At 37.9% G+C, this 19,963-nt stretch overlaps 1 protein-coding gene across 3 annotated transcripts in view; it reads left to right on the top strand.

Moving 5' to 3' along the window:
• Positions 1–3,292, top strand: part of LOC118214578 (protocadherin-9) — a 223,577-nt gene extending 220,285 nt beyond the window's left edge. For all 3 annotated transcript variants that reach the window (XM_035394659.1, XM_035394661.1, XM_035394658.1), the window contains one exon: positions 1,212–3,292. In XM_035394659.1, coding sequence (XP_035250550.1) covers positions 1,212–1,579 — 368 coding nt within the window. In that variant the 3' untranslated portion in view covers positions 1,580–3,292. The remainder of the gene's footprint in view (positions 1–1,211) is intronic.
• The last annotated feature ends 16,671 nt before the right edge of the window (positions 3,293–19,963 follow it).

The following is a 19,963-nucleotide window of genomic DNA, read 5'->3' as shown; positions in this document are numbered from 1 at the left end:
GATTTTTACTGAAGAGAGCCCCTGAATCCCACGCAATGCCAACCGATATCCCGGGTCCCTCCTGCCTGATGTTACCCTTTTTCCCCTGGAATGGTGCTCTAAGTGTCAGACCTGTTAGGTGTCCTCATATTTTATGGGTGAATACAAAACAACCCAGCTATTTAATAAGCAATGCAGTCAATCTTCTGAAATTAGACTGTGTTTTCTCAGAAAATAATTAACACTTGTTTTCTGGCACTTGTGATGAATTAAACATGAGTTTCACATCTATTGATGAAGTTGTGCAGTCTTACACAGTAGAAAAAAAAAAAACATTTTTTTCCATTAACACATTTTTTAATAGTTGGGTTTTTTATTTTATTTTTAGTTAATTGGATAAACTGTTTAACCATGGCTCAGGGCATCAGAAGACAGTCAAATATGAATAACAAAATATATAGTATTACCAGTAATGCAAAATAACGTTGTTAAAATTAGTAAGGTGTTCCCTTTAATGTGTAACTGTATCTAACTACAATGTTTTATTAAATACGTAATGCTATCTGGCTTAAAACTGGTGTTTTCAATCTAGAATGCTTCCCAAGGATATTGGAATGTTTTGTGTCAGTTGGATTAATGCCAGCGTTTCTCCTGTCTCAGAAGAAACCGGAATATATTCTGACATTATCAAAACATTTTATGTCAGCTGACTTTAAACCAATGTTTCTGTTTTTTCTTAAAGATTATAAGGATAATAATCCTAAACATTTTGAAAATGTTCTGTGTTAGCTTAGTTAGCAGCAGTTTTTACCAAATGTGAATATTACCATATGCTTCCCATCAATAATAAGTATTTTGTGTCAGCGGTATTAATGTGGATGTTTTTCCTGTCTTAGAAGAAAACTGGAGCATTTCCCAGTGTTGTTTAAATATTTGATGTCAGCTCTGTTAACTATGTTTTTCCTTTCTCAAAATAAAGCTGGAACATTTCCTAATGTTATTAAAGTGTTTAATGTAACTGGAATAGTCCCCAACATTTTTTTATGTTCCATGTCAACTAGATTACTGGCAAAGTTTAACAAAAGTGAATTGAACTAGAATGTTTTCCAGCATTATTGAAACATTCAGCTGCATTAGTGCCAATGTTTCTCCTATCTACGTTTAAGACCGTAACATTTCCTGTTATAATAATAGAGGGTCAGCTGGGCTAACTTTGTTTCTCCGCTCCTCAGATGGGCCCCTGGGCCCGCGGGGGCTGGTGGAGGCCTCCGAGATGTGCACCCAGGAGTGCTTGGTCCTGGGCCATTCCGACAACTGCTGGATGCCGCCCAGCCTGGGGAACTACCAGCAGCCCAAGTCCCCCGTCTCCAGCTTCGGCGGTCAGAAGGAGTGGGCCAAAGACAAACTGCTGAACGGACACACGCTGGGAAGGACCTGGAAAAGCGACGGCAGCCGGGACAAGTGTGCCGACAGGAAGCAGTTTGGGAACGCCGAAGGACAGTTCAGCAGCACCGGCCACATGGCGGACATTCCACTGGCCAGCTTGAAATCCTACAAAGAGGCCACTGGGATGGATAGCCCAAAGGAACAGCAGTTATAAGGATATGAGGAAAGATTTGTTTGTTTTTTGTTTTGTTTTGTTTTGTTTTATTTTTTTCTGAAGTTGTCTGTCAGGCAACAGCAGACTTTACAGCTTTTTATTTAGACTGATGCTATTGCTATGTGAAAGTTAACGTACCAAGTAGGTCTCTAGATGTGTGCTTTTTGCAGGAAGTATACTATACCGATTCTACTTTGCGTTGCCACTTCCGATGGTATTTTGCTAAACTTGACACTGTTTTTTGATTATTCATTCATGTTAATAGCCAGAGACTTACAGAAAGCTCAGACTTATCAGTACGTTGTGCGTACTTCACCTACAGTGAAATTAAGGCTTTTTCAGGACAAAAATATAATACAGAAAAAATGGAAGTCATAGATTAAAATAGTTTAAAAAATAACGAAAAAACTAAGATATTATGGCTGACCAATATATACAAATACTGTGACGTGGTTGTTATTGAGCTGTTTTGGGACTATATTAATCAACACCATCAAAGAAAATGGAATTACAATTAAGAAAGCATTGTGCTATCAAAGCTGTTAGTGGACACTTGTTTAGTCTGTCATCGTTAAAGTGTTTGTAAATAGGAAAAAAAAAATACTAACCAATTTTGTGTAGTTGTAATAATCACATGGAATAGGACAGTGTTTCATGGTTGCTGTTAATTTTGGTTCATCATTATATATATACTGCATTTTTTTTTCTTACAGTTTACATCCTGTTGGAATTTTCCACACAGGATAGGTGGTATATTTAGATATAAAATCATGTTTTACACTCAAATATTGCTTGTGGAAAATGTGAACACATTTCATTTTAAATCGCACAATATTGCCCAAAATCTCTGCAACAAATCTGCCAGATTTATTTTTTCAAAATATTTTATACTATTGACAAATGCAAAGAAAAAAAAAGAAGATGAAATAAATAATAATCCATTTCTATATGCTAAAATTTAAACACTATGAGCCTTTTATTTCCTCAAGAAGAAAAGGTGATCAATTTAACAGCAATATATTTGTAAAAGATTCAGTGTTTTACTCAACTTTTTCTCATTCTGGTAAGACGTTTTAATTGAGGTTATCGTTCTTTAGTTTCTTTCAACCTCTTCACTGATTTCATACATTATGCCTTTGTGACTTGCATTGTGCTGATGTAGGCAACTTGAACATAAAAGAAAAGATAAAAAAAGAAAATAATACTTTGTTTAATGCCTTAGTCAGTGCGAGTCGGGCAGGTACCAGGATAACATTTCACGGAAATAAAGAAATAAAAAACAAAAACAAAAGTCTTATATGAAAAATTTCATGATCTCAGAAGCATGGACAGAAAAATAAGAAAAAACAGGTTTTAAAAAATAATTATATATAAATATATATTTAATTTTATTTACTTTTTTTTTTTTTTTAAGGCATGACCGCCAGTTCAAAGAATGGAATAGCATGCTAATAAAGAAATAGCTTTAAATTAATTCAGTTACGTTGTCATACTTACATTTCTTAATTTGTACATTAATGAGAAGATTCATTTTGTATAGCACACACACCATGTTTATGTCACCATTCAGAAGCCCGGACGAAGGGAAATAATTGCTTAACGCAGTATGTTTGTCAGTTGTGGGGGTGTTTGACATCATAAATATTTAAACAGTTAATCCTTGTTACTGTTATACAGGTATCCAGCTATTGCAATAAATGTTTTGAATATGTGCGTGCTCGTTTCTCCTCATTCATTGGGTTTATTACATATACGCTCAACTGTACAGTCAATGCACTGAGCCATGGTTTGTCTATTTGGTGGTCCATTTGTGAGCCAACAAAGTAAATGTGTTCAATAAGTCTTGACTAAAAGAATCTTCTTTTATATGCAATGATAGTGTTACATTTTGTTGTTCCCCGCCCTCACCAATCATGTGTACATAAGCATTTATTACTGAATCTTCTACTATCAATTCAGGAGAGCACTGACAAGCATGTGATGGCAAGCATCACCTCCTATCACGACACAGCCCGTAAATGGGGCTTGTACTGAAATGAGTCACGTGCAGGTTAATGGCTGGACTTGCAGCCGCCCATTCGAGCAGCAGGGGTCGATAAAGGAGGATGAGACTCTGGATCCCTGCCGACTCAACCCTCCTTAACCCTGGGTGAGGCACCCTGTGGGGCTACTGGCTGTAATCGGCACTGGCACGGTTGATTTTCAATTCCAGGTCATGTGGCCCATCCATACACTGTATATGATTTGATTATAAAGCAAGAATAAAGCTCTAAGGGAACACACATGCAGGCATGCACATGTGCACGCACGCATATATATATACTTCTGAAGAATACATTTCTTCATTTCCCTCTGTTGAGCTCCATCAGTGCATTTTCCACATAGTTCTCTAATCCATCAGAGATGAATCTTTTTGTGCTTCATGGTCTTTGCTCAGCTGTTTAAAGGCCCATTTTTCTGAGGAAGGAATTGGCCTAGCTCTGATGCCCAGTAATGGTATGGCACGCATGCAGCATAATTATGTTTGTGTCTGCTTTTTTTCTCTCTTCTGCCTCTTTACTTTGTCCTCCTTAGTAAAGTAATGTTTATCAGTCATTCTCCATTGGTCCTGCTCTAATTCTTATTTTCCATGCTAGCTATCAACTTGGGCAAAAATAGCTTCTCAAAAGCTTCAAAGTCATTTGCCTTGAAAATGTGAGGGGAAGCAAATTAGTGTCGCACCACGCCAACAGTTCCCAATCACTGTTTCTCATATGGCTCTGAGAACATATTTCCAAAGTCATCTTCCACATGGATAATTGAGAATAAAAATTCAGCATGGCATCACAGAGTAGGCAGACAATGTGGCAAGGGAAAAATAAAATAATTCACAAACCTTTCTGCATGCGCACACACACACACACACACACACACACACACACACACAAATACGCACACAGGCATACATACACACACGCGCACACACACTTTAATTGTAACTGGCCTCATGATATTATATTGTTGCTGCTCTGTTTCACTAAATCAACATTAATCTGTTTCTCTCCCACCCCCCTCACAAGACATCCAATTTCTTTGGAAATTAAGACACACTTCATCTATGAAAAGACAGGGCCCTATCTATGCAGAAAAGTATAGATGTTCTGGTGTCTTCTCTCTTGGAATGTTTTATTACATCTCTGAAGAAACAGAACACAAAGCTTTTCAGAGTGTCAGGGCCAACATTCATAAATGAGTGTATGACTTCTGTTTTATTTGAATTGCCAAATCTTATTTGAATATTCCATGGACAAATGTAATCCAAATTTAGAATCAGTTTTGATTTGTTGGTTGGTTGCACCAGTTTACTATTTGAATAAACAATCAACAAATTGTTTTAAAGTATTTTCTGTAATTTCAGCAATTTAATATTTTAGTGCATGTATGGTATTAAAGGGTCTTCTGTCACTTGTTTCCTTGGGCTTTCTTTCAGAGGGGCAATCTGTAATAAGGGGATAATTAATGGTAGACTGAGCTGGATTCAGAGCTGCCACAACATACATTGTGACAAGATTCTATTTGCTGGACAACACACACACATACACACACACACACACAATAGTTTATTGCTATACTTGTGAGGACTTCCCATTGACTACATTTATTCCGTAACCTCTAACCCTAACCCCAACCACTACATGCCTAACCTTAACCCTAACCTTAACCTAATTGTAACCCTAACCCTAAGTCCTAACCCTAAAACAGCCTCTTGAACTTGTGGGGACCAGCAAAAGGTCCCCACCTTGCGTAATTTTCCTCATTTTTCTATCCTTGTGGGGACATTTGGTTCTCACAAAGATAGTAATACATGTCCACACACATACACACACACACTGTACCTAAGGTACAAGGTTCCAGGTGGATAAGGGTGGCTTTCTGAAAGCCATTCTCCAAAATCTCAAAGGAAACCTCCAGTGCATTCATGGGATGTTAGTACAGCATTTGACATCTCAAGGAGCTGCTGCGAGCTGCCTTCACGTGTAAACCCCTGGGGTGGCAAGCACTGAGCGCCATACGCTAGTCACTGGAAGCCTGGATAACATCTGTGGCATGCTATCCACAGATGTTGGAAAAACTGCATTCTTAAATCCAACCGGCTGCAGGTGGCAAGTCGAAGAACAGTGGCCCTCTGGGCCAGCGTGCACGGCACAACTTGAGATAGAGATCATTTCAGGGACACAGCTAGGTGGAGTGGATCTGGCGCTAAGGATGTCCTTCAGATAATTACTGCCACACTATTCCCCCTTCTCATTCTTTAGCCAAGAGGGAGAGAGGGATCAAATCACCCCAGCCTCATCCTCAGAGTCATGACCTTCCTGGCACGCCACGCAAAAAAGTCTGGCAAAAACAACAAAAAAATGATGTGGTCAGCTGGGAGGGAGATGAAATTGAAGGCCCAGGAACCTTTGCCCCTGTCTTTCTCTCAACCCAGAGGGAGAGAGTCCAAGGACGTCCGGTGGGGAAGTTTGCGTGAGTATCCGGACATATCCTTCAACCTAGTGCGGCTAGGACCCAATAATATCAGACCCTGAGCGGAGCCTGAGGCCGTGTAATTCTGTGATGAAATGTGAGCACCTTAGAGCAGGGAAATTCAGCTGCTGGCCTGGAGGCCAAGTGTGGTCCACCATAGATGTACTCTTAGCCTTTTGATATTTGAGAAGAAAGAGAAAGATTAATTAATATGCATCAAAAAGTCTGCACCTGCACAATGTTAGTATACTGGATCTCCTACTTGTAACATAATAAATAATACAAATTTGTAGAGATATTTTAAGATGCAATCCACTTTGTTTACCCTGGTGTCAAATTCATATTACTCCTACATTGATTTATAAATTGTACCTGGAAAATATTTAGCGCATAGATGCAATTTTTAGAAAAAAATCAGGCCACGGAAAATAAATAGTTGAAGGACTCTGCCATGATGATTATTCAAATACATTTAGCCCTTGTGTATAATTGTATGGAACTATGATTATTGCAGCAGAAAATGACTGTAAGTATTTATAACTGACCAAGTGTATTGAATGTATATGTTCTTCCAAAGAATAATTCTTTAGCAGGGTGCAAATGGTATGTTACATAAATGACAGATGTAAGATTATACTTATGCAGATTTTTTTACTTCAGGACAATAATTCATTTTAGTGTTTCACTAACTTTGCTGCATGAGTTCTGTACCTACCATAGTAATGGGAAAGATGTAATGTCATAATGGGTGCAGAATTCATCCCTGACTCCTGCGAACTGAACCACAGCAAAATGCTACAATTTGTTGAAGGCAGTGAGTCATTCATTGCACATGATAGCTTCACCCAATGCCGGGTTCATGAAAACTCACTTTCTTATCGCTATCTTCAGTGTGAGTTTTTTTCAGCATTCCTGTATGTATACATGCAATGCATTTGCTTAACTCTGGTTAAGAACATCAGCTAAATAAATACACTAAGGAGCCTACTGGAGTTTGTAGACGTGAGCTGGCATTTGAAAATCCACTACAGAATGCAACGTCACCCCTTGGGAAACAATGAGCGTATGATTACTTCCCTCAGATGTTGACCTTGGCCATTAGCTGAGTAATCATATCTCTTGTTATGCAGAGCCTTGGTCTAAAACCCACAGCAGCCCTACACCCACTGCAAGAGAAAAAAATAGAAGTAAATAAAAGGAATGTATTGATGAATGCATTAAATACATGAATGCAATAATAGCAAGAAAATCTATACAAGTGCCTTCTACTGTGATAGACGCCCATTGTGGCTTCTTAAATTGCCATTTAACAAATCACACAGGCATTCCCCTGCCCCGACTGAATCCACCCCTCCCCCAAAATCCAGATGTTTAATCAGATACTTAATGGGTAGGGAATGTCTCTCTTTGGGAAGGTTCGAACATGTCATTATTTATTATGCATTTATTTTTTAGGCAGACACTCTTGCCCAGACAGAGTCACACAAAGGTGATTTGGTAAACACAGGAGCAAACCAGTAAAGTAAGGCATGAATGGGGGGTGGGGGATGGGAGGGGGGTGTGTATATGTACACCGAGACATTTCCAGCCCAGATCACACCAGCTCAACTATCTCAACCTGCCGAAAAAATGGCTTCTAGAACTCCCATCAATGGCACCACTTCACTAAAAGAGAGAGAGAGAAAACTTCAGGCAGAGCAGAAACAGGCCTCTGCCGAGCTGGATTCTTGGTGGGCTTAATTTCTGCGTGAGGGAATCAGAGGACAGAGCGATGTTCGCTCTCGCTGCGCCATGGAGGAGCAGCTGGGACCGTTGGGGATACAGGCAGCAGCTGCTTCCCTCACAAATTCTACTGCTCACAACAGGCCATACTGTCAGGGGCCTGCTGTCAGCCATCCGGAAGCTTCTCTTTATCCCCCTGAGCGTTATGTATGTCTGTTTTTGACTGGCAGAGTATACTTTATGACACGCTTTATATGGCATTGTGTCAGACTTCATATAGCCAAGCCACATAGTTACTCCCATAAGATTCTCTAAACAAAAATCAGATAATTTAATAAATATGAAGAAAAAAAAAACTAGAAAGGTTAAGTTTGAGAACAAGCCTAATTTGGCTTTAAATAGGTAGCTAAACTTAAATTTGTATAAGTACAGCTAGCTCTTTTACAAATATGAACAGAAATAAATTTATCAAGAATTAGCTTTATGTCAAATGTTGAAATATGGGAATGGGAAATGTTTTCATATAACATCAGAAATATCTCAAAAAACATTTGAGTTACTAAGATTAGAGCACAATCTCATACTAGTTGAAACTGCTGGCCCAGTTTGGTGGTTCTGGCTGAAAAGCTTTCGGAGGAGGAAATATTAACGGGAACAGTATGTTGGCCTTCCCCCCAGTCCTCTGATCACTCAGCTTGGCTGGATTTCTCTTACTACTTGCTGGTGTCATTTTCTAGTAGGTTTTGAATGCATTAATAATAGTCAGACAATTAGAAATCAAAAACTAAACTGCATGTTCTCTTGGCTGATGGCTGAAGATAAATACTGAACCTAAAGGTTTGCCCAACATATTGATAAGCCATTAAACACGTTTATACTGGTAGTGGCTTTATATGGCCTATAGGGGACAGTCTTCTCTCTGAGCTTACAAGGCAACCACTGCATCAGTGCAGCAATGGGGACACTGCTGTAAAAGATACTGCCTTTCTGATGAGATTTTAAACTGGGCCCCTGATTGACTGTGGTCATTAAAAAGCATGTGGCATTTATCAGGAAAAAGTGGGGGGTTCACCTGGCGTACTGGCAATTTTCCTAATCTGGCTGTCTTCACTTCTGCCATTTATTCATTCTCCACTTTAATTGGTGCAATAAATCCCTCCCTTTACACCCCGGCTTATGTGCAGTGAGTGTTCTCACTCAGGATGCCTGTAATGCATGACTCTCCAAGCTGTTGGTGCTACTTGTACACCTTGTTAGCGGTTGACGTGATGTGAGTTTCTGCCCTTCTTTCAGTAAATCAAAGCAGTGAAGATCCACATAAGAATTTAAATGAATTTTTTATTAGATTACATTTAAAATGTATTTACTTAAATGTATAATTAAAAATGCATGTATACAATTATCATTGATGTTACTTTTACAATTATTACTACACATATAATAATAATAATAATAATAATAATAATAATAATAATAATAATAATAATAATAATATAACTTTATATAAATAGTGATCCAATTTTATTATTTCTCCTTATTGATAATATCCTCAATTCTCCATAGTCTTCATCACCATGGACCCAAGACAAAATATCTTGCTTTGTGTGATTGTGGGTTTGAAATACCATCAGGCCGTATTTGCATTGGGAGCCATTGTGACCATCCTCTGTAATCTGAGTGAACACCATCTTAATGTCTGCAGGTTGTGAAGGCAAGCCATCCAGGTCCAAAGAAGAATGCTGCAGGTGCTCCTGCCTGAGTATTCAACGTGAGTCAGAATCTGAGCCACATTCGTCCAAGAAGGGCGACATGGTAGTCTGCCAAGCGCAATCCCAAACAGATTCACTGTGCTGGAGCCAACTCTGGGGGTAATGCACTCTTACTACCTGCCAGCTGAGAGATTTCTCTACCAAACCTGACACTCAGAGGGCTGTTCACAGCCCAGTCAGAAATCAGTGATGTCTGCATGGAAGACACCCAGCCTCAAAGTGTAACAATTTCCATACAGAAATACAAATCCTGGAACAGATCCTCAAACAGGAGGAAGAACAGCACCTCAAACAGGAAGTAGAACAGCAATTCAACCAGGAAATGTGTGTCTTACACAGGAAGTAGAAGAACAACAACCAGAAAGTGGAAAACAACCTCAACCAGAATGTAGTGCAGCATCGCAAAGATGTGCTAACAATCAAAATAAGGGCTTGATTTACTCAGTATTTATCCTTTACACTTCAATTTACAATTGACCCTATATGCCAGTAAGGTCAGTGGTTTTGAATTCATGTTTTCTTTGGAGCATGCCACTCCCCAGGCCTACTACATATCAGTATATCATTATCCTCCTGAGACCTGGAAATTCATGTTTGTCCCCTGTAGGGGGCATGAGACTGGTCTCAAGAACCATATATTCCACTATGCTGAAATTTGCGCTACAAGGGACAATTTAATAAAATCCAATAAAATATTTTTGAAAATATTTTCACCGCAATTTTTTTTTGTCATCCAAGACTAAAATTTCAGTATTTAATCTACATACTTAATCATCTAAAATTATTAAACTGGTCTCAGGAATATAGATATTGAGACATAGTTAGTTATTTATCAACAAAACATTTGCTGTTTCTATATTTCATGGAGTAGGCTATACTTTATACTATTGGAGATGTTGATATAAGGCAAGCTTTTACAATCAATAAAAAATAACCAAGCCACAACTGCCTTTATTAATTGTAGGTCTACAGAAATTGTATAAGCCCTTGCATCTAAAGATGGAACTACAATCTTGTGCTTGAACAGGCAAACAGATAGCATTCACACAATGACCCTTCAGCAGTAGAGGGCTGAATATGACCCTCACTCTCCCCTTTACACTTCACAAGGCAATCAGTAAACAAGGCTTGTGCCACTATTGCAATCTGAAAAATTCAATCCTTCTGTGTTCCATTTCACACAGGCTACTGTTCTCAGATAAAACCAGTTATGGCAGTCAGTTTTCTGCAACATCTGACAATGTATCATTTTGGTAGGAAAAGGGGATGAAAAAAAACATCAAGACGTCTATCCTGAATGCAGATGTTCACTCCGAGACACACCTCAATTTTTCAGTTTCAGCTTTCCTATCAGTGCAGAAAGTCATTAGCTTTATAATACCTAGACCACTACAGTTAATCATACATTTTCTTAATGAAGGAATACTACTTGAATTGATTGAAATGATATGACCTTGTTTTAAAGTAGGAGCTCTGAAATGGTTTACCTTTAGCTGTGAATTGCTTTTGAGCTTAAAACTGTAGAATGTTGAGCTTTACCATCACCAAATTTCAAACAGGTGATTTCCTATAAGCCTGACCTTCGGGTATTTAGGTGATTTCAAACATGACATTTCCTCTAAGCCTGGCCACTGGGGGTGTTTTGGCGATTGTATTAAACAGTAAATGTGTGTACCTAAAGGTTTCTGCAGCCCCAGAATGACTTCAAGGCGAATGTCTTTTGTCCTGTCTGTTCCTACAGTAGAGTTCATCAGGATCACAGATGCACTTGTATGGATTGCTTTCTCAGCAGGCAAACAGTTTGCCAATATCTCCACTGAGGTAGATCTGTAACAGTTTGGGAGATGAGAAGGGAGCAGATTAACTCCACAACTGCAGCAAATTTGAACACAGAATGTTTTATTACCACAGCGAAGCAGTGACATGGGAAATTCCCTCTGAGGAACTCCCATGAGATCGATCTCACTCTAGTGGGGGAAAGCTCTTCCGGCTTCATACGGATGCCTGGAATGGAGGACTTTGGTTTATATGAGGACTGAAATGAATAGAGCCCTGATTTTATTTGTGGTCCGCTGGAGGGGTGGGTCCAAATCTTAGGCCATGGTCATTTTGCATTGGAGGAACCATAAATTCAAGATTCCATGTCTGAAAAACCACTAACGCCAACTTCCAGCTTGTAATTGCAGAAACTTGGTAATCTATCGACCTCAACTTCCACCACTTGATTGCTTTTGACATCACCACCACAGAAACAAGCTTCCCATCATTTATTATTATTATTATTATTATTATTATTATTATTATTATCTGGAGCCCAACCCTGGGCTGTGTATAACCCATTCCCATATGGATGTGGAATGTTCACAGCCATGTTCCTGTGTCAAATGCACTGTGAATTGGAATGTAGACAACCGTGGTTCTCTGAGAAAACACACGGTCTCACCAGCTGCTTATCTTCACACCACAGTTTACAGCTAAGCTTGCATAGTAATGTAGTCAGAGGAAGGCCTTCCACATGCAGCTTTGACATGTAGCCCTACGAATGAGCCATCCAGAAGCCCTATGTCTTCAATTTTTACCATCAGAACTAATAACAAACCAGTATTTTAACAATACCAATACACAATATATATATTTTTTTTTTTTGCAAACATTATCTTTTCCTGCTACTGTTTGATATTGCTAACCAGAAACAAAAATAAATCACCTAGCAAAATAAATAAAATAAATAAATAGCAGGAAGGTGCAATTACTGTTCTATTTACCTCATATTTCATTTCAGAATATGCAGAATGATGCTGTCTTGGGATGAAAAAAGACTGCCCCATTCACTGCTATTCTATTTTAGTCATTGAGGATCCCAGGGACTGTCTGGATGAGGTAATGAAGAAGATAATACTTAATAACTGTGATGCATTTCCAGATAATTATCATGAGCATCAACAATAGTTTTTTGGTGTCCTCCATTTTGGCCTTGTGGGTGTTCCTTTGCAATGCAATTACACGAAAACTTCCCAGTTGTACCTCTGAGTTGTAGACTAGTTTCTCTTCTAGCTTTTGATAGGACATTAATATGGCATTACGGACCGGGGTTTGAAATATGCATTGTAAAAAATATGTTGGCTCATTAGATGCTGGTAAAACTAAAAAAAAAACTAAAAAAAATAAATAAATAAATTAAAAAAAACCTTTGCGGGCCCCTGAGAAACAAAACATGTCAGTAACCAAAATAATATTGTTTCAAATCAAAACTGTCATATGTAATATGTTGGATTTTGCAAGTATGTAAAGGCATTGCAAATACATTTTTTTTTCCTTTTTTCACAGTCTTGGTATCATAGATGGTTTAAATACTTGCTCACCCCTGTCCTGCATTTACTAAGGTTGTGTGTGAAGTTCCTGAATTTGACACGTTTGCTAGTGTGTTCTCTCATCATGGTGTTATGTGCCACAGAATACTGACTTCTTTGTGATATTAAAAACTACCTGTAAGTCAGCATCACGGAATGTCAGATACTAATGAAATTAAAGCATTGATCTGGTGTGCTTTTTCAGAAAGAAAGAAAAAGCTCTTTCTTTGCAGCTTTGGTGGTAAAATGTAAAAGTGTAATTTGATGTCGGATAATTTAAATAGGCTTAGTGACTTCAGAGGTCATTACTGCAAACTGGCTGTGGTATTAAATGAAATTCTTTGCTGAACTGATAGCAAGTGCCTAAATTGGTGGAAATGTGTGTTTGACAATGTCAGTAATGAAAATCCTAAGACATCAAAATACATGAGAAAAAATTATTGTTATTATTATTATTATTATTAGTAGTAGTAGTAGTAGTAGTAGTAGTAGCAGTAGAATCATTCAAGTATTTTTACATTCAAATCTTTTTTTTCATGACAAGTCAAACCAATTTACAAGAATCACATAGCACTTCACAATGTGCATTAACAAACTGCGAAAACTACTTCTACATTAGACCAAGGTTCGGTGAAGCGTATTGTGACAATTGTTTGTGAATTGCACTGTATACATAACTTTTTATTTTATTTGATACTACTGCTACTACTACTATTACTACTACTACTTCCTCATATTGTACTACTGTGACTAAAGTTGCTATTATTACTGCCACTACTACAATTTGGATGTTGTTAAAATCATGTATAGGTACAGGGTATGCCCAGCCAATATTTAACTAGACAGATGGTATACCTGACATAACACCCACACATTACCAGGCTTAATTGCACAGCTGTCATGTAAAGAAAAGTTTAATTTAACATGTACATATTTTTAGATGAGCTGTTGAAAAACGTAATCACTTAAACACTTAACATTTAAGTAAGTAAAAAAAATAAAACCTTATTGAAATATTCAAGATACACTGTTATTATTTTTCATTAACAAGAGATATGTGGTTAATGTAGCTTCGATAGCAAGTAGTGTCCGTAGTCTCATTTTCACCTGTAAGTGTGACATTCGGTTCAGTTCCAGAACTGAATGTGTGTTATTTTCTCTTATTGAAAGTGTTTCTATTTACCCTTGTTTAAATTAAAGGCTGTTAGATTCATCACATGCATTACATGCAGATCAACTTCAAGGACAAAGTAGGTGTTTTCAGTGCTCTCCAGTTCAGCTTTTTATGAAGATATATATGTATATATATGTATATCACACTTAGATACGCCTGGGCACCTAAATAACATGTTTTAAAGTAGTGTTTATTTCTGTCACATTGAGCGTGCTGTGTGATGGATGCATATACAAAAGCTATATTTCCCAGCATGCCCTATTAACATGCGCTAGGTTAGAGTCAGAGCAAAGATGAATGACAGGTTTCCGGAACACCAGATAACCTGTACAGAAAGCAGCACAGGTACAGCTGATGTGACCCCAACTGTTCTCATAGAATACCCACCCACCCTCCTTTCTCTCTCTCAAGAGCCCCTGCCAAAGATCTGCAGCTCCATCAGACAAATTGGAAAAAAAAAAAAAAAAGATGTGTTACTCAGGCTCTGGGCTGACATTTCTGGATCATTCCACAGAGGAGAAACTGGAACTACTTTGGAGTGGAGCCTGTGACGCCCCAATGGTGGCTTACCTCCACCACCACCCAAAGCAATCCAGCAGTGATCACAGAGACCCCGCATGGACGTGCGGATCTTTCCCCCATAGTCTAGAAGAGTGCGACAGAACGACCTGCAACTACGCATGCCATCCCACATCGTAGCTCACGTCTGTGCACACCTGCACGCGTATGCACGGAAACGAGTGTGCACACATGGGTGTGCACACGCATATACATACAATCCATATCCAAATTAACATCAACCATCCATCCAGTAAAATCCATCCCATAGCCAAATAATATGTAGGTTTATTTGTACTCATTAAAAAAATAAAAAAATAAAAAAGACAAGAATTAAGTGAATATATAAGCCATTCATTAGCTTCTTACTCAAAGACCACTGGTCATATATTATAGTATACGCTCTTGAGATTTATGCTGAATTTGTAATTTAACCTTTTCAAGCTGAGTGACGTAAATTGCGTCAAAAAGCACTCCCTTTAATCTCCGTCAAATAACTCTCTTATTTCTTATAATATATATATATCTTTTTTTTGTTATGCAGGGGAGACTTGTGAGTCACAAATATGTCAAATCTACTGACATTAAAGCCAAGGCTGCGTTTGAAAACCACACCTACCTTTCGCTATGTTTACACTGTTTCGTCACCATGAGTAACAGCTGGGGAAAACACACGTGGGCCACAGAGAAGTCACTTCTCTGTAGTTCTAAGGCTTCAGAAGTGTGCCCTCAAAAAATGTTATCATTAGCATAGGCAGTTCCAGCCATATTTCATTATATTGAGAATGATGATAGTTTAGGAAAGTAAAAGTGCACTTTCTGGGGATGAGGACTTATATTTCCATGTAATGTTTTCATGCAATAGACCCAATCGAGGACAGCGTAAATCTGATGTGAATACAACTATTGTAATAGGTTATGTGTTTTTATTGCTTGTGTAATAAAATACAAACATTACTAGCAACTTGTATATTCTACCGCTATTTACTATTATAGCTATTGGAATATATAACCATTGTTTTACAGGCAATCCAAAACCTGCAATTATTCTCAAACTGTGTTTGGTACATTGGGATTTTGTGTCACTTTCAATTCTATGGCAGACTTCCAATTGCTTCAATAGCTTGTAATCATGGAAAAACAAAAAAAAAAGAGTATTTGAATAGTTATATATATATATATATATATATATTTTTTTTTTTTTTTTTTTTCTTTAAATCATATAGTTATATATCATTCTACTTTATTTGTATGTCACTTACACATCAAATTATCCTGGATTGTTTATCTTATAAAATGATCTCATTAATTAAATTTGGGCTTCACGGACATAAATTTGGATTTCATTACTTATCTAGGATGGAACCATCTCAGATAACTGTGCGCACCCGCTCTGCTATGAAAGGAAGATTAAGTGCTCACCAAAACAGGATCATACTCCTTATACTATCATAAAGATAGGTGGTGCTGTCCTTTGCGGGATCATGAAACACATTGAAATTGACTAAAACAATAATGTAACCTATGTGTTTTTTGTTTTTTTGAGGTTGTAGATCACAACATCGTGGCAACACTGGAGATGGCATACTTCATCAGCTCTAAAAAGCATGAAGTCAACAAGAGAAAGCAATCCTAACAAGCCAATCAAACATAGCCTGCGTGGCCAAAATAAGACAGGAAGCCTTGCAGATAATTTCAGAAAAAGTATACAGTCCTATGCATGTGTAAGACTTTCATTCACTTGATTTCTGATAATGTCCCCACACTGAAACATTAAATTATATTATTTCTTAATGCATGCGGCGGCAGTTACAAAAGGAGCTGGCAGCAGGTCAAAGTTACATATAAAGTTAAAAATATATTGCAGAATAGCCTTCCTTCATATTGTTAAACCTTGCATGGCCAGAAAATCTGATGAACACACTAATATGCCTTTTGAATGCAATGTTCACCTTCCTGGTTGTTTGGAATAGCTACTGTGGCTTTAGGATAATTTTTGTTTCCTTTGGCTTTAATGGTAGCCTATTTCTCATTTTATTTATTTATTTATTTATTTTCTGCCTTGTTTTAATTCCCTCATTTACTACTGTATTTATTGTGTAATCATGTATCATGCCTTTTGGTTTCATTTTGCTTTTATTCTCATCCTCAAATGTGAAGCACTGTGCATTGCATTTTGTGTATGAAGAAAATGAACAAATGAAGTTTATTATTAGGCCTATATTTTCAGCATCGCAAACGGCATATAAAAATGTACTGTGCAAGGCCCAATACAGTGTCTGTGCAGGAGTTGGCAATGTGCATTCCTGTTAATTGCAGAAGGAAAATAATTCCCTCACGACTAAACCAGTAACACTCATAAAGATAATCATGAGTTATCATAATTTAAGTGCCTTGTCTGTCTCAAAAAGCACGATCCCTACTATATGCTCTTTTTACATTGATGACTCGTTCATTGACAAGAACCTCTCGTTAATTTCTGCTGTTGGTGCCTGTGTGGCAAATTTAAGCATAAGCCTGTGGTTTCGCAGGTTTCGGTATAAGACTTTGTTGTCCCGGTAACCAGTTTGGCTAAGCAGTGAACTCACTTTGTGAAATCAAAAATCCTGAGTTTATTCCAAAATGTCAACTAATTAATTGGGTTAACTAAGTTAGCCACGTACATGAAACAGGGCCCTGGTTTTCATTCAATGTCTCTAACATGATGTGAACAAAGAAGCTATGTGTTTACCTGCCAATGGATTATTCAGATCATTGGAGCACTTGTTAAACAATGAAAATGAATGAAAACAGGTTAAGACCAATGATCAGTTGAAAGGGACGGTTTCCGCCACATCTATTTTCAGCACAGCAACTGCCACCATCAGAAAGCAAGCTCATTAGTGAAATCCGATAGTGGTGCATGTCTGGAGCAAATACTACAGAGCTGAATAACACTGCAGATACATTTATATTTCTATATTCATTTCCAGGTTTTTTAATATATTTTACATTATTTTATTTTTTATTTTTTCATTTATTTAATTTTAGATGAGTTTATTTATTTGTTTTAATATTTCCACATTCATTAATTTATTATTTTATTTATTTATAAATAAATAATAGAATAGGGCTTCAGTACATTCATTATTTTATATTATTTTATATTTACCCAATGGCCTTATCATTTTTTTTTTTTTTTTTCTTTTTGTAATTTTGTGTTGAATTACGTTAAAATTATACAATGTGGTACTCATGACATTGTAATTACCATGAGCTCTTTTCTTTTAAAGCTTTGCGAGCAAGCGTAGCCCTGCTTTCTGGAATGCTCAAAGTTGGGGTGAACTGAAAAAGAGAACTCTTCTGAACACCCCCCCCCACCCCTTTCTCAGCGCTCTGCAACAGTTCTTTTGAAAAAGTGATCACAGCGGGCTGCTCTCTTTTAGGGCACACTAAGGTCAAGTCAGCATCGCTGAGAGCTAAACGCCCGCCTCGAGAAGCCTGAAATCAAGGTCAATTTGGTAACAATTGCAAACGGGTCCAGCCGACACGGTCAGATCCAACCTCCTCCAACGATTATATTTCCAGCAACATAAATACCCGGCCAGCGGGATACAGTGCCCACTATTGGCCTGTTGTTGGCACTGCTGTTGCGGCACGACTTGCGAAGTCGAGGTGATAGATGAGGTGTTAAAATAAAAATGGTGAATGATCCTACTGGACCACTGTGGTGCCGATTTTCAAAACACTGGCGGGCTGACAGCTGGCATCAACAGCAGTCCAATTGGTGCTGCCATGCTGGGCATGAGCTTGACTGGGAAAGAAGTCAGTGAGCCCAGTTGGTGGTCAACACACATCCAGTAACTGACTGATTTCATAAAGTGTGGGAAAGCCACAGTTATATTTGTTAAAACTAAGCAGACTGGTTAGCAATCTGTTTAAGGTGTGCCACAGTGGAATATGTTCTTGCCAAACAGAAAGATTTCCTGTTCCTCTCATAATGATGTCTGGTACTATGTTTTGTAATATTCACTGTGATGCATAATTGTTTCTTGTTTATTCATTGCTATAATTTCAGAGGTGGAAAATCCATAACTAGAAAGTGAAAGTCCTCACTGGTATTTTGTTCCAATCATGCCTTATCACATTACAATTATTCCGCCAGGAGGTAGAACTACTCTGGTGAAATCAGCTGGCTGAGTTCATGGGCGAAAGAAACACATGGCACAACTTTTACTTTTTGATCCCCAGACTTTCCAACTCTGCTCATTTTGTCATATCGACTGATATCCTTCCATTGATTTCACATGACCAACTTGATTTCATACAGCACAGTCCCAAATAATGCAATGTTCAGAATGTAGTTGTATATATTTTATGTAGTGTATGAATAAATACATTACTATGATCTGGTTTTGTTTTTCTCAAATTAACTTTAACATACTAGTTAATAATTTTCCCATGCCATCATTTGCTCTTCATCATCCTGTCTGCTCTGAATCATCTGAGGACCTGTCTCTGCTCTGCAATGCTGTGTCGATGGTTTATCTAGCTGATGGTTTATTGTTCAGAACAAAAAGTTGCCTTTGTCATTTTTCTACCATGATGTTTATGTTCTTGCTGTTTACTTCTTGCTTTATTTAACTGAATAATTATAAGTGCAGTCTGTTATGGACTGTGCTTTACTACAAGCCCGTTGGGACAGGCACTGTTAAGGAAAAAAAAAATAATAATAAATTCTCTGATAACAAGACAACCCATAATTTGAGAACTATGCTCAACAACAAAGCTGAGCCCAGCTGTGATATTGTGAGCTAGCGAGACAGATTGTTCCTCTTTCAGTGGGAATGAAACATAGGATCAAAATAACTCCGGGGGCAGCAAAAAATCTCATCAGCTTTTATTTGTTTTTTTTTTGTTGTTTTTTTCTTTTCTTTTTTTTTTCCAAGTGGCTTTAGACGGCTGTTAACCTGGCTCACCTGTGGACTTGGATGGTTCCAGAAGGCCACACCTGGTTAATTTTCCACAGCTGCGGCACCCTTCGTGGCTGACATGAAGTTTCACTTTTTTTTTTACCGGAAAACCCTCTCCCCCCAGAGGGACATTTATTTTCATATTTATACAGTATGAACTGCATATCACTGGGCCTATGACAGGGATAATAGTAAAATGGTCTTAAACAGGCTAAAGGAAAACACAGAGTCAGTGATTCACCTTTGGTCTGCTCCAAATCTGTACAGATTGCATTGAAGCCCACATGCTTGTAAAATTATAGGCCTGATTTGTTTAGTTCTACTATCATTCATAGTCACAAATGACAATTTAC

This window comes from Anguilla anguilla, chromosome 15 (genome assembly GCF_013347855.1).
Source record: "Anguilla anguilla isolate fAngAng1 chromosome 15, fAngAng1.pri, whole genome shotgun sequence".
NCBI classification, from domain to species: domain Eukaryota; kingdom Metazoa; phylum Chordata; class Actinopteri; order Anguilliformes; family Anguillidae; genus Anguilla; species Anguilla anguilla.
Note: the sequence above shows the minus strand (reverse complement) of the source record. Positions and strands in the feature narration are given on the sequence as shown.